A 16,422-nucleotide genomic window follows, 5' to 3' on the forward strand; every position below is an offset into this window, starting at 1 on the left:
CTTCAGCTAACGCCCCCCTCCCCAATCTCCCATGAAAACAATTATATTATCACACAATACTCTCTCCCTCTTGGTCTCACTCTCTCTCAGTCCATCTCTCTCTCCCACTTGGTCTCTCTCTCTCTCTCTCTCTCTCTCTCTCTCTCTCTCTCTCTCTCTCTCTCTCTCTCTCTCTCTCTCTCTCTCTCTCTCTCTCTCTCTCTCTCTCTCTCTCTCTCTCTCTCTCTCTCTCTCTCTCTCTCTCTCTCTCTCTCTCTGATATGGTACTGACAGCTCTCATTTATCACACACACATGCTCACACACTCGTGCAAGCACACACGCAACAGCTATCCATCTCTCAATATCATAACAGGAGAGAGCGAGAGAAATAAATTGAGAAACCCCCAAGAGTGTGTGTGAACGTGCACGGCTAGAAGAAGCACTTCAACTATTTTTCCCGCCATTGCCACTGCTACTAAGAGCTGACGTGGTTGTGCTACATGGTGTGATGTGCGTCCCACTAGGTGCGGACGTGGTTGTGTTACATGGTGACGCGCGTGTTGTGCGTCCCACTAGGAGCGGACGTGGTTGTGTTACACGGTGACGCGTGTGTTGTGCGTCCCACTAGGAGCGGACGACGTGGTTGTGTTAACGCCTCTGACTCCAGAACACATAATGCTGTGTCTCTCACACCGCAGGGCCCGCCACACGACTCTGTTAGCCTCTGGTTAACAACGCAAGGCACGCACGATGACGGATCGTCCTCACCGCAATATGGAGGGTGTGTGTGTGTGTGTGTGTGTGTGTGTAAAACAAAATCTAGATTCATTAATAATGATGTTACATTTCCTATTCCTTTGTTTTAAGATGAGGCAGCAGGCTGACCCATTGATGCCAACCTAGTGATGCTAACCCAGTGATGCTAACCCAGTGACGCCAACCCAGTGACGCTAACTCTGTGACGCTAACCCAGTGACGCTAACCCAGTGACGCTAACCCTGTGACGCTAACCCAGTGACGCTAACCCAGTGACGCTAACTCTGTGACGCTAACCCAGTGACGCCAACCCAGTGACGCCAACCCCGTGACGCCAACCCAGTGACGCCAACCCAGTGACGCCAACCCCGTGACGCTAACCCTGTGACGCTAACCCAGTGACGCTAACCCAGTGACGCTAACCCAGTGATGCTACTGGTCCTCACCAGAAGACAGTAAACCGTCTCGTAATGTTAACACAAATTTGATATGGTTTCATAGTTTTACATAAGGTATTGGCTAATATGTAATTATTTAAAGTCTTACGCAAACAAAAAGTTATTAATGACAGTGCAGATACTGTGCACCTGAAAACAGAGGTAGGAGCCAATCACGCTCCACAGCCGTCGCTGTATCCACAGGCCTTGTCGCCGGGCGGATTCCCCCAGACCCGGCCAATCAGGACAGAGGGGTGGTGGGCCGGAGGACAGGCTTTGCTTAGTGCAGGTCTGATGCCCTTTGATCTCACCGTGTGTGTGTGTGCATGTACGTGTGTGTGTAGGTGTGTGTGTGTGCCTGTCTCTCAGGTAGAAATCAATGGCAATCCCTGGCAAAAGCTGTAATCCATGACAAAAGTTTCTAGTGTTAGAGAGTTGAGTAGTTTGGCTGCTGCCTCTGGACCCCTGCTGTGACCACACAGGGCTTAGTGAGGGTCAAACGTGTGTTTAAACCGATCACACCAGAAGATCTATACGATATCACAGAATCTATACTCTGTTGCTTGTATGTATTGATAAAATATGAATATGTATTTTAGTTTCCGTAGTAACTCTAGCCACAAGGTGTGTTTAGAAGTAATTACAGGTGTGGTTGCAGGTGTTCTGGTACTTCCAGGTGTTTGTTCCAGGTGTATTAGCAGGTGTTCTGGTACTTCCAGGTGTGTTACAGGTGTATCAGCCGGTGTTCTGGTACTTCCAGGTGTTTGTTCCAGGTGTATTAGCAGGTGTTCTGGTACTTCCAGGTGTGTTACAGGTGTATCAGCCGGTGTTCTGGTACTTCCAGGTGCGTGTTACAGGTGTATTAGCAGGTGTTCTGGTACTTCCAGGTGTGTGTTCCAGGTGTATTAGCAGGTGTTCTGGTACTTCCAGGTGTGTGTTCCAGGTGTATTAGCAGGTGTTCTGGTACTTCCAGGTGTGTGTTCCAGGTGTATTAGCAGGTGTTCTGGTACTTCTAGGTGTGTGTTACAGGTGTATTAGCAGGTGTTCTGGTACTTCCAGGTGTGTTACAGGTGTATCAGCAGGTGTTCTGGTACTTACAGGTGTGTCTGGCCAGAGAGTAGTTGGAGGAGCCTCCGCTGGCCGGTCCAAAGCCCTCGGGTGCTTGTCCTCCCATCCTCGCCCTACCAGCGCCCTTCGGTGGCTCAATCTCTGCGCCAAACTCTGCCCCTATCACCCCTAGCAACACGATGGCGGTGGCCTGCTTCCGCCGCTCCTCGTAGGAGTTGGAGATCTTCTTGGCGTTGGGTGGCAGGTTGGACAGACAGCCTGCAACATGCACACAAGGCTTTGGTTTAGTGGGGCAGGAATCATGAGCGTTTACCAAGCGTGTTCAGAGAAACAACGGCTGATCAGAAAATGTTCACATGGTCGGCTCAAACATTGAGGCATTCAGGGGGGAGATACAGTCAATTAGCAGGACAGCAGTTCATTAGAAAATGAGAAAGGGGGTAGTGATGTCTGGAGAAGGCCAGTTGTTTACAGTGTAAAGTAATGAGGGGGCGGATTCAGGTTGGAAAGGAGAGGCATATGGCATCGCTACAGAACAGATGTTTTTGGGGCGGCGATGATGCTAACCAACATAACATCCTTCTGTGAGGGACAGACGAGAGACGTCTCTGGGTTCAAACATGACTTACACAAAGCTTGTTCAGTTAACAAACAATAAAGTGTGGATACTTTTTGTCACTGCTTTCATTTAATCCATGACAGACTGATGGGAGACACCACTGTGAAAACAGCCGGTCCCCGTCCTTGTACTGCGTGTGTCGTGCGTCCTGTCGAGGGGGGGACAGGTTTATTTGGAGCCGTGTGTTTCCAGGGTTGGTTTATGGGCGCGGGGGGGGGGGGGGGGGGGGGGGGGGTAAGCCGTGCGCCTAAGGAGGGCGAGGGATGGCCTGCCTCTCCTTTCTTCACTGGTTTTCAAGGCTGCAGAACAGCAGGCTGCCTCACTCTACTCTCCTCAACAGCCTGGAGAGAATACACACGCGCCTATTGTACCAGCATTAACCATTAGTTACACCGCCAGCCCAAACACACACACGCGCACACAGACACACACAGGCACCCTCACACAGGGACACACACACAATGTCACAGTCACCAAAATCGTATAGGCGCACGCGTGAATAGGCACACTTCATATTGTGCAGGTGAAAGCCATTAGTCACAGTACACACACACACACACACACACACACACACACACACACACACACACACACACACACACACACACACACACACACACACACACACACACACACACACACACACACACACACACACACTCGGTCAGGGTCATGTTCATGGACCTTTTGAAGCGGTCAGCTATTTGCAAGTAGGCTGTGTGTGTGTGTGTGTGTGTGTGTGTGTGTGTGTGTGTGTGTGTGTGTGTGTGTGTGTGTGTGTGTGTGTGTGTGTGGTGTGTGTGTGTGTGTGTGTGTGTGTGTGTGTGTGTGTGTGTGTGTGTGTCTTAAGTGATGGGAGTGCTTGTCTATTGTCCAGCAGGGGAACCCCGAAACGCCCCTTTGTGTGTGTGTGCGTGCGTGTATGAGAGCAGGACAAAAAACTGCATTAGTGAACTACACATGATGCACAGTTGGAAACGGTTCCTCTGTAAAAGTGTGTGTGTGTGTGTGTGTGTGTGTGTGTGTGTGTGTGTGTGTGTGTGTGTGTGTGTGTGTGTGTGTGTGTGTGTGTGTGTGTGTGTGTGTGTGTGTGTGTGTGTGTGTGTGTCACAGTAGGGGACAGGGGGTCCTTACACACCTTGGATAAAGAACCATTGAAAACATCACGTGCGTGTGTGTGCCGGACTACCTCTCCCCGTCTAATTCCCTCTCTTTACCTTCTGTGTCTTCCTTTCCTTCAGTCATTCTTGGTGTAATTCGTAATTTTGAGCGTGAAGCATTTAGCCACAGTGTTGGTGGTTAACTAGCATTTCAGCAGGGGGATGTATGCATGTAGCTAGGCTATATCCAGTTTGATGAACCCAGGCCTACAACAGGGTGTGCAGCATGTAGCTAGTGAGTGTATGTTCCAGCCCAGTGCAGCTCCAGGTGAATAATGGGATTGCTAAGGGCCAGCTGTCATGTGGGAGAAGGCCTGAAGGCGAAGGCTGATAAATGGATTACAGATGGCATCCATCCCTCAGGCTGGACTGGCCCAGTAGATAACAGAATTACAGATGGACTCTACCAGCAGAATCCCTAAAAAGTTCACATTTACACAAGTAAGAGAGGCGGAGGGATGGAAGGGGAATATATATAAATAAGTGTACGTGTGTGTGTGCCTCTCTCTCTTTCTTCAGGTGTCTTTTGGTGAAAGACCAGAGGACACAAAAGCTCCTTTTGCAACTGACCACAGCAGAGAGCGTGTGTGTGTGTGTGTGTGTGTGTGTGTGTGTGTGTGTGTGTGTGTGTGTGTGTGTGTGTGTGTGTGTGTGTGTGTGTGTGTGTGTGTGTGTGTGTGTGTGTGTGTGTGTGTGTGTGTGTAACTAACCGGGTCACAGCACAGAACCATGAACCAATAACAACACAATAAATTCCCCTTCAGACCACATCCACCTGAAGTTCATCCAATGACATCTCTCCCAGAGTTGGTCCCGCCCACACAGGGGTTGTGTATGGAGACAGGTGTATTGCCAAGTGCCAACCACAACCTCCTGAGCTTCCCACCACACATCAAGCTGATCAATCACTTATTTAATATAATTTTCATAAAAAGTTATGGCGTTTGTTCAATGAAGTTCAGTCCACCATGTCTCCCCCCTGTAGGACATGGAGACCCATGATATAGGAGGTTGTCCCTTACCTACGCCCAGAGTTGGACAGGTTTCTACTGGTATCCATGTTTCTATTGATAATCCGGTGTCTACTGTATCCCCGTTCGTGTTGTTGTCTGGGTTCCCACTACAGGCAAGCCGACTTCCCAGTAGGCTCGACCGCAAGTCAACCATCTTCCTTTCCTCCTCTCGTGCTACCCTCCCCCTCCTCCCCCTCTCTCTCCTCTTCTGCTCCCCTCCCAGCCTCCCCCTTCTCCCCTCTCCTCTCTCTCTCTTCTCCCCCCTCTCCTCTCCCTCTCTCTCTCTCTCTCCTCCTCACCTCCTCCCCTTCTAGCCTCCTCTCCTCCCCCCTCTCCTCTCTCTCTCTCTCTCTCCCCTCCTCACCTCCTCCCCTTCAAGCCCCTCTCCTCCCCCCTCTCCTCTCTCTCTTTCTCTCTCTCTCCCCTCCTCACCTCCTCCCCTTCTAACCTCCTCTCCTCCCCCCTCTCCTCTCTCTCTCTCTCCCCTCCTCACCTCCTCCCCTTCTAGCCTCCTCTCCTCCCCCCTCTCCTCTCTCTCTTTCTCTCTCTCTCCCCTCCTCACCTCCTCCCCTTCTAGCCTCCTCTCCTCCCCCCTCTCCTCTCTTTCTCTCTCTCTCCCCTCCTCACCTCCTCCCCTTCCACCCTCCTCTCCTCCCCCCTCTCCTCTCTCTCTCTCTCTCTCCTCCTCACCTCCTCCCCTTCCAGCCTCCTCTCCTCCCCCCTCTCCTCTTGGGGACCGTATGGGTTCTGAAGCCCATCGATCTGCCAGCCTCATCACTAGAGGATCCATTTTAATGCCATTGTAACTAAATCGTGTTTAGTCCCAGCCCCCTTCCAAACTTAATCCAATCAGGTTAGGACGAGACAAAGGGCCCCGCCTGCCTCACATACATTTTTATTTTAAAAGAAAAGGATGGATAGAGGGAAAAAATATGAAATGTGATTATCCAGGGAGGAAAGACTAAATTAAAAGGGCACGGTGCCTTAATGCAACCTGTAGAGTCGCTGTAATCCCAGTAAAACATCACTGGACAACGTCCCAGGAAACACTGGGGACACAAACTAGAGCTGTATTATTCAGCAGACAGAGGAATGGTTGGTTTTTTAAATAAAACTTAAAGGCAGATGCACCATCAGATATGTTATTCAGATCCCCCTCTGTAGCATAGAGGGTTATTGAGATATGAAGATATGAATAATGTATCTGGTGGTACTTGCACAGATTGTATAGAGTCTGCACAATCCGTAATAGGTCAGGCGACAAGAAAGAGATCGACAGATAGAAGAAAATAGACATAAATAGTTGGACAGTGGCCTAGTGCTTTGCATGAAATGTCTATCGATACCCCACTCCTTTTACTAACACACACACACACACACACACACACACACACACACACACACACACACACACACACACACACACACACACACACACACACACACACACACACACACACACACTTTAATTAGACAGACTTTGGATTCAACACATTTAGAGGTGAACTGACTCTGATTTGGGCCAATTAGAGAAAATATAAGGTGATGAAGAGGATAACAAACTGCATGGTCATCGTCAAAGAATTCTTCATTAACCCCTTCAGACATTGGGTAGATCTTCAATCGGCCTCCAGCCATTGGCTAGATCTTCATAAGCCCTAGAGTCATTAGCTAGATCTTCACCAAGCCTTACAGCCATTGGCTAGATCTTCAATAATCCCTACAGTTAATGGTAGATCTTCAGTAAGTCCTAGTCATTGGTTAGATCTTCACTATATCCTACAGTCGTTGGTAGATCTTCAATAAGCCTTACAGATATTGGTAGATCTTCACTAAGCCCTACAGTCATTGGGTAGATCTTCAATAAGTCCTACGTTGGGTAGATCTGTTTTTCCCAGCATGCACCTCTTTCCCACTAAGAGCTCCGCCTCCATTAATAACCACTAAACTAGAAACTGATCACCAGGGAGGGATGGGTAGGGATCAATAATAGAAAGGAAGACGACAAATAAAAATAGGAAAGGAAAGACGGTAAGCATAAAAACATGAAAGAAATGCAACTGTAAATGGACTCCTCCATAAAGCTCCAAGAACAGACAAAGACATTCTGAAACCTTGACTAATGAAATAAGAAATAAAACTGATTAAAGTTTCATGAAACAAAGTACTAGAATTGGTGCTGTGTGTGTGTGTGTGTGTGTGTGTGTGTGTGTGTGTGTGTGTGTGTGTGTGTGTGTGTGTGTGTGTGTGTGTGTGTGGGTCAGTTAAACGGATCAGGAACAGGTTTGGAGGGGCTGCTGGAGTCCATGAAGGTTAAACATATTTCACCTACTGCACACACACACACACACACACACACACACACACACACACACACACACACACACACACACACACACACACACACACACACACACACACACACACACACACACACACACACACACACACACATCCATTATTAATTATGTTGCTGCTGCTGCCGCTAATGTAGGATAAATATTGATAGTGATTTCACTGATGTGAATTCGTCAGGGCTGAGACTGGGTTTATTAAATGTGTGTGTGTGTGTTTTAGACGCTCCGGGATGCTGATATTATAGGGCGGTGTGGCTCTCTGAGATATAGGACTAGGAGCTAATGTTCTTAACTCTAACACGCGACAGCCCATCACACACTTCTTAATAAAGCAGGTTATTATTACCGCGGCGTGGGCCGTGTCTCAGTGACACAACTCCTCCGGCCAAATATCAGCCAATCCCACAGGAGGCTGAGGTGGAGACCAACACACCGACCCACCGACTAAATGTCCACACACAGGGACGCTGTTCGTCCACACTGCTGAGTGCTCACATGGAACGCTAGCGTTTAAAAGGTACAGGAAGAGGAGTAGAAGTGTGAGTGTTCTTTGTTCAATCAGGATGAACAAATCAGTGAGCTGATTGTGAATGAATGGAAAAGTGAGGAAGAGACGGAGAATAAGGAGATAAAGAGATGGACGTCTGTCTGTCTGCTTTTCTGTCTGTCTGAGTGAGGGGAAAGTGGGAGTGAGTGGAAAACTTTGTAGAAACCGGACTGGTGGACTGGATTCTGGAACCCGGCCCTTCCTCCAGGTTTCCCTCCAAAGTCTGTCCCCCAAACTCACGCCGAGCTCCCTGGCTTTAGCATCAGGTCTGCCTGGTGGAGGCTGCGGTCATGTGCAGTGAGAGCATGGGCAGGGTGAGCACAGGTAGACGGGTAGATAGGCAGAATGACAGGTAGTCAGGCTGACCACTCATTTCATTCAGGCCGAATAAAACAGACTGAGGGGGCTAATGACAGGCCTGCAAAAGCCACTGATACCGGATTTATCTCGTATTTTTGTCAGAGCATTTTGATTTATTGATTCCTGCTGTCGGGACGCCAAGAGAATTTCAACAAATATGAAAAAGAAATGCTTCTAAAAATAGACCCTACCCTAGATTTAAAGAGGGGAGAAGTAACATGTAATCGTGTGTCTGTTTCTTCGTACATGCAGAGAACCAACCCCTTTCACCCCCCCCATCCCACCTCACCCACCCACCCCCCCCTTCACCCCCCTCACTCTGCCACCCTACACCTCCTCAGTGCCTCACCCAGACACCCCCCATACCTACAACTAGGAACCCCACACACAACGTCCTCAAGGAGAAGCACTGATACGGAGGTATCAGCAGCCCTGCCCAACGCGCTCAGCAAGGGTTGGACTGAACCACAATCATGCCTCCGTTTGGAACGGGTGGAACAGAGACGGTCTCACCTTCTCATGAACTGGACCATGGATGATGAAATCACATACCGATTCTTCAACATTTAGAAAGGTGAAAATCCGGATTTTCCCAACCTCCGAAAAGACCAGACAGAACAGCTCCTACTTGGGGGACATGTTAACGCAGGCCAGCTGGCTGGGGACTGTATATCAGCAAGGTACAGAGAAAGCAATGGTTCCTTATGAAAGAAAGGGAATGACAAAGAGGGGAGAAGTAACATGGAATCGTGTGTCTGTTTCTTCGTACTTTCCAATACGTCTGTGCATTGTGTGCGTCCAATTTTGTAATATATGCACTTGATACATTATCTATCATCAATCATCTTTATTTCCATGCATTGGCAACACTTTTTTCATTTAAATGTCATATCAATAAAGCCTTATTGCATTTAATTTAGTGAGAGTGAGATATAGTGAGAGAGGTAGAGAACCTTTCGAGATCAACTGTTTGCACATGGCTTGCGTGTGCACACGCACACACACACACACACACACACACACACACACACACACACACACACACACACACACACACACACACACACACACACACACACACACACACACACACACACACACACACACACGCACACAAACACAAATACAACAAATAAGTGAGCTGATTGTGAATGAATGGAAGAAAGGAATGTGAAAGAAGAAAGAGTTATGAAGGTGAGACAGAATAAGGAGATTAAGAGATGGACAATAATCTGTGTGTTCATGCGTGTGTGTACTTAGTGGCTACTAGTTACACAAGTTCAATAATGCAACCATCCACCCTACATTAGTGCTAATAGTAAAATACTTTGTTATTCATCATCTCTATTGTTGACCCTCCAAAGTCCATGAAACCATCTTCACATTCAGTATGTTTACACTACCCCAACCCCCACTCTTGCTTTTTCTCTCTCTTCCTTCATTGCTCCAAAAATTCATTTTTTTAATGTCCCTTACTTCAGATGGATTTTTAATTCAATTCCTGCTTCCTGGCCGAGCATGTCAGGGTGTGTGTGCGTTAGGGTATGTGTGCGTGTTACTGTGTGTGTTACACTGTGTGTGTGACTGCGTGTGTGTTACTGCGTGTGCGCACGTGTGTTTGTGTTTGTGTGTGTGTGTGTGTGTGTGTGTGTGTGTGTGTGTGTGTGTGTGTGTGTGTGTGTGTGTGTAACTGCACGTGCCTGCACGCGTGCGTGCGTGCGTGTGCGTGAGTGTGGCAGGTGCAGACCCATTGGTGTTGTCCTTCTCAGCTCTGTGTAAAAGACACCTGGAGAGGAGGCTGCCTTTGTTTCACTTTCTTCTTTCTCTCTTTCTTTCTATCTTAAACTTTCATTCTCTCCGTCTTTCTTTCTCCCTGTGCCTGCCGTTCCTTCTGTCAGTCACCTCATGGTACTCTGACGTTATCAACAGTAAACACAGGATTCCTCTTTAAGTCCAGCCGGCACGCAGACAATGCATGCTTTCCATAATGCGTCAGATAGAGGGCGATGGCTTAGTCTCAGGTCAGTGAGACAATGGAGCGGCCTCCAGGGGGAGACCCCCCAGCGCCCGGCCCCCTCCCCTCAGCACCAGGCCCCCATTCTGGCTCCGGCTCTATTCTTCTGAAGGGAAACTCATTTGCGAGTGCAAGACGGAGGTTCCAGACGACGATGCAAACCGATGTGTTTCCAAAGTGGCCAGCCCACTACACACAGGTTTGATTAAACCCTTACAGACACTGTGTCTGAGGACGGGAAAGGGTGAGCTTAGCGCTGCTGGCCGATGGTTCCCTGTTGGCCCGAGGACAGAGAGCCGTAATGCTTCCCACATCGGCCCTCTCCTTATCCAGGGTTTACCGTCAGCCGTACCCCGTCGGCCGTGGTTCCTCTGGTGGTTCCCATTAGAGACAGTCCTTGGAGCGTCTACAGACCCCGGCCCCAGCAACATGATGCGGAAACACAGCTAAAGAAAGACAACGTAGCCCCCCGCTCACCCAGATACCAGCTAGTCTTCAGACCTTGATATAAAGTCTGATGGATGACGGCTGGAAGGGAACAGCCAAATCAGTACACTAGTGCTCTGTCTATAGTGCTCTACAGTGGTCTGTCTATAGGGCTCTATAGTGGTCTGTCTATAGGGCTCTATAGTGGTCTGTCTATAGGGCTCTATAGTGGTCTGTCTATAGGGCTCTATAGTGGTCTGTCTATAGGGCTCTATAGTGGTCTGTCTATAGGGCTCTGTAGTGGTCTGTCTATAGGGCTCTATAGTGGTCTGTCTATAGAGCTCTATAGTGGTCTGTCTATAGGGCTCTATAGTGGTCTGTCTATAGGGCTCTATAGTGGTCTGTCTATAGTACTCTATAGCTGTCTGTCTGGCTCTATAGTGGAGTAGTGGTAGGCCTATATAGCCCTATAGTTGTATAGAGGTTTGACTATGTGGCTCTATCGTTTTCTGTCTGGCTCTATAGTTGTATAGAGGATTGACTATGTGGCTCTATAGTTGTATAGAGGTTTGACTATGTGGCTCTATCTTTTTCTGTCTGGCTCTATAGTTGTATAGAGGTTTGACTATGTGGCTCTATAGTTGTATAGAGGCTTGACTATGTGGCTCTATAGTTGTATAGAGGTTTGACTGGCTCTATGGGTAGGACTGTTATTTAACAGCAAGGTGAGCCTGTCATAAGATACTCTATGAAGCATCTCCTGGGCTGCTGAATAAACACATTCACATCCCAGTGGACCTGCACAACAATGGGCAGCCTGCACGTACACATGATAACAAAAATGCCCACACACACAAACACACACAAACATGATAAAAAAAACACACGCATGCATATACACACACGTGTAGGCCCAAGGCCAGTGCTTTGTCTTTGTGACACATTCATAAATCCTGACACAAAGCGTGCATGTGTGCGTAAAAAAACACACACAAACACACACAGCACACACTGAACAATATCAATGCCCCCACAATTCCTACATGTGTGTGATTGTATGCATGCAGGTGTGCGTGCGTATGCAGGTTTAGTGCTGTCAGGTCCACTGAGAGGAGGAGGAGGACAGGAGGGGAGCAGGGAGCAGAGAGAGGATAAAATATGATGTCAAGTACAGTGTGCCCAGTAGTTCCCCCTCAGAGCTGTGGCTCTATGTTATTACTCTGGTACTTATTAGTGTGTGTGTGTGTCTGTCTACAGGTATGATAATCGTCTTGATACTAATCATTTCTCTAAACTAATTATACTTACCATTCAAGGAAAACACAATTGTATATTATAAGAATATAAATATATGTCAATCAATTACCAATAAAGCAGAAATACCAGGAGAAGCAATCAGACAATATTGCTAAAGGCAATATTGTAATATTGCCCCACGTGAGGGGAATCCGTTCTAAAGAGAAACGTGATCCAAGCCGAATGTGATCCAAGCCGCGGCCTCATGCCAAATGACCTCTCCAGGCTTCCATATTAGATTAGCACAAGAGGCTAGCATTTCAGCTAACCCAATCAGGACAGGCTAATGACACCGAGAGGTGAGGGTCAGCTTGACCTGTGCCCTTTGACCTCTTTCTCTGCGGCTCCTGGACAGGCGGCAATGGGGAGAGAAAGGACCAGGGAGAAGAAAACAGAGAAGGCAAGGGAGGAGAATAAATAAAAAAAAAACAACGAGAAAGAAGGAAAGAAAGGGGTCTCTCTCTCTCTCTCTCTCTCTCTCTCTCTCTCTCTCTCTCTCTCTCTCTCTCTCTCTCTCTCTCTCTCTCATCTCTCTCTCTCTCTCTCTCTCTCTCTCTCTCTCTCTCTCTCTCTCTCTCTCTCTCTCTCTCTCTCTCTCTCTCTCTCTCTCTCTCTCTCTCTCTCTCTCTCTCTCAGAAGGGGGGAGGGGCTGGGAGAGTGAGATAACTCCTCTCACCTCTCCATCATTACAACCATTCCAATCCAAATGAACACAGGACCAGTATTTTATGGGATGTAATGCTATTTTGGTCCGTTTGATTGATTCATATATTATCTACCACTGACATAACAATAATAGTCTAACATTTGAATGAATAGCATAGCATCAGAATACTACCTGTGAGGTGTCACCCCCCCCCCTTAAGAGGACGACCTCAGATCCATTACCCCACTCCCCCGTACCCATGCCCCTCAGCCCCTCACCCCCCTCCCTCAGCCCCTCACATGCTGATAACCACAGTGAGAAGGCATGTCTTAAGCTCTAGATCTGAGTCCCCTGCAGGAGGAGGGAGAGCACGCCTCCTCCGTGAGGACCCCTCTCCACACTCTCCTGGGGTGAGGAGCATCGTGACCTCTGACCGGCCCATTAGCGCCAGATGCACTTCCACCTGACACAGAAAGGCCTTGCAGAACCAACAGAATCACATCAACAACTACAGAGGGGGGGGGGGGCATTAAGGCCCAGTCCTGAGCTCAGCAACCGGGTTTGACTCCTGCCCGTGGACCATGGCTGCATGTCCTCCCCTATCTCATCCATACCTTCCTGGCTATCGCACTTTAATAAAGCATAAAAATAATAATATAAATCTAATAAAAACAACAACAGCTACAGAGCATCAGTCCAATCAGGGGCATTCACAACAACCTTCACATTTTAAATGACCCGAGTGGCAGAATGGGTACGAGTTATCCATCCCTCCTCTGGTTATGTCTGGTTAACTTCCTATAGCTAATAAACCTGGTCCCACACCCGCTGATGTAAAACAGAAATATTAATAACAAGTTATTAAGGAGACATCCCCCCCCCTGCTGTGATGTAACAAACTAAAAGATGAAGAGAACACTGCTCCAGACAGAAGACGGAGAGCAGGAAGAGAGATGGGGAGCTGTGTGTGTGTGTGTGTGTGTGTGTGTGTGTGTGTGTGTGTGTGTGTGTGTGTGTGTGTGTGTGTGTGTGTGTATGTGTGTGTGTGTGTGTGTGTGTGTGTGTGTGTGTGTGCGAGAACAAGGCTTCTGGAAGAAAAGGCCTAATGACCTCCCCTGACACCACTATGGACATCATTACGCCATCACACACACACACGCACATGCACACACATGTACACATACACACACACACTCTCAGAGTAGTTTCCTGTGGCAAAAGTGTGTGACTGGGAGATGGTTCTGAGACGAGGTGATAGGTCTATCACCGTGGCAACAAAACAACCGGCAGTAAAGTGTTCACCTTGACTACTGACTGATAGACTGTCAACATCCTCCCCCCTCCCCAATCCTCTCTCACCCTCCGATCCTCTATCACTCTAACCCCCACCCTCCTCTATGAGTCTGTACCTTTCTCTATAGCTAGAAGTCTGTACCTTTCTCTATAGATAGGAGTCTGTACCTTTCTCTATAGATAGGAGTCTGTACCTTTCTCTATAGCTAGTAGTCTGTACCTTTCTCTATAGCTAGTAGTCTGTACCTTTCTCTATAGCTAGTAGTCTGTACCTTTCTCTATGGCTAGTAGTCTGTACCTTTCTCTATAGCTAGTAGTCTGTACCTTTCTCTATAGCTAGTAGTCTGTACCTATCTCGATAGAAAGGAGTCTGTACCGTTCTCTACAGCTATGAGTCTGTAGCTTTATCTATAGATAGGAGTCTGTAGCTTTCTCTACAGCGATGAGTCTGTACCTTTCTCTATAGCTTGTAGTATGTACCTTTCTCTATAGATAGGAGTCTGTACCTTTCTCTACAGCGATGAGTTTGTACCTTTCTCTATAGCTTGTAGTATGTACCTTTCTCTATAGATAGGAGTCTGTACCTTTCTCTACAGCGATGAGTTTGTGCCTTTCTCTATAGCTATAAGTCTGTACCATTCTCGATAGCCAGGCTATGAATCTATGCATGGATAATGGTTATCTTATTAACTATTCAATATTGGCCTAAGATTAGAGATATAAGATAATAATAATAATAATAATAATAATAATAATAATAATAATAATAATAAAATAAATGTATATAGATGGTATTGTATTAGTCCCAAACAGCAACTTCTGTAATAATCCTGCTCTGTGAAAGGTTATGGGAAGAAAGCAAAAAAAACAAAAGAAACAAATGAAAGAACGAGAAAGACAGACAAGAACAAAGGAAGGAAAGAATGAGAACAGAAACCAACTTTGTCAATATTTGAAGAATGAGTACAGAGGAATGATGGACTGCCATGACAGAGAAACAGGGAGGGAGGGGGGAGAGTGAGGGGGAGAAATAGAGTCTACATAGAGAACCATGAGACTGTCTGTGAACATCAGCCAGGGAGATATGACACAATAGATAAATGGAGTGGAAGAGAGAGTGTGTGTTAGAGAGTGTGTGTGTGTGTGTGTGTGTGTGTGTGTGTGTGTGTGTGTGTGTGTGTGTGTGTGTGTGTGTGTGTGTGTGTGTGTGATCTGCTTTTAACACCATGCAGGCTACAGTTCACACACGCCAGATATGTGCTAGGTCTCACAACACACACACACACACACACACACACACACACACACACACACACACACACACACACACACACACACACACACACACACACACACACACACACACACACACACACACACACACTCTCTCTCTAGAGGTGGTATTCTCTGTGCAGAGGTTAAGAGGCTCTTGAGCCAGACATTAGACCCTGTACTGTTGGAGTGGAACTTGTCTGAATCGTCTCGGACCACAACCTGCCTTTCAACCTGGCACCATTGATCATAGCGCCAGTGAGAGACGAAATGGACATCCAGCCAAACAACGTGATTACATAATACATGGTTCAATGCAATCACCAACGCAAACAATTAGACAATGAAATATTTGTATCCAAATAATGCCTGAAAAAATAAAGACTTATGCTTATTATATGCCAGGCTTTATAATATCTTAAAAGGACTTCTATTTCATATTTGTCAATGGCATCATCTAAAACATCACCAAGTGTTATGTTGATTATCCATGACGAAACAGTTACAATCTACCAGTTAGTGACATCACAAGTATGAGTGGGTAATCCCCCCATTACCTGGTGGTGAAACAGGGCCCTTTGAAATCCATCAGTTATTACCGTCCGTCACATTGAGGGAACCATCCAACCAATCACAAACAATGAACCGTCCACCCACCTGCTGTGATGTCATCGTCAGTCACATCCAGCTCCTCCTCGGAAGCCTTGGTTTCGATTGGCTGAGAGTCGACTGGGGGCGGGGCCGGCGGGGGGGGCTCTGTGGTTGTTCCAGCTGAGGGAAGGAGCGAGAGAGACAATGAATAATAGTTTTAATATGACACATGTGGGGGAGTGGTTACATAAAGAGGGAGAGAGAGAGCGAGAGTAAATGGAGTTCAATAAAGATTACGTTCAAATTTGGGTGTGGTTATATCTAGAACAGCAATATTAACAACATGGAAATTGAAACTTCAGTCAAGAGCCAATAATATAAAATTATAGACTTCAAAGGTTCCAAATAGTTCAAAGCTAAAATTGGTAATTTATTGTGTGTGTCTGTGTGTGCGCGTGTGTGTGTCTCTGTGTGTTTGTGTATACTGTATATGAGACAACTTTAACTAGCTAATCAAGGTTTGTTGAATATCCCCCTCTGTTATCTAGAGAATTAAAACACACACACACACAGACACACATCAACC

At 47.2% G+C, this 16,422-nt stretch overlaps 1 protein-coding gene across 2 annotated transcripts in view; it reads right to left on the reverse strand.

The window, feature by feature from the left end:
* LOC130372376 (WD repeat-containing protein 7) overlaps window positions 1-16,422 on the reverse strand; it is a 71,334-nt gene that overhangs the window by 15,180 nt on the left and 39,732 nt on the right. For both annotated transcript variants that reach the window (XM_056578361.1, XM_056578360.1), the window contains 2 exons: window positions 15,903-16,016; window positions 2,273-2,500 (listed from right to left, as the gene is read on the reverse strand). In XM_056578361.1, coding sequence (XP_056434336.1) covers window positions 2,273-2,500; window positions 15,903-16,016 — 342 coding nt within the window. The remainder of the gene's footprint in view (window positions 1-2,272; window positions 2,501-15,902; window positions 16,017-16,422) is intronic.

Source organism: Gadus chalcogrammus, chromosome 19 (genome assembly GCF_026213295.1).
Source record: "Gadus chalcogrammus isolate NIFS_2021 chromosome 19, NIFS_Gcha_1.0, whole genome shotgun sequence".
NCBI lineage: Eukaryota > Metazoa > Chordata > Actinopteri > Gadiformes > Gadidae > Gadus > Gadus chalcogrammus.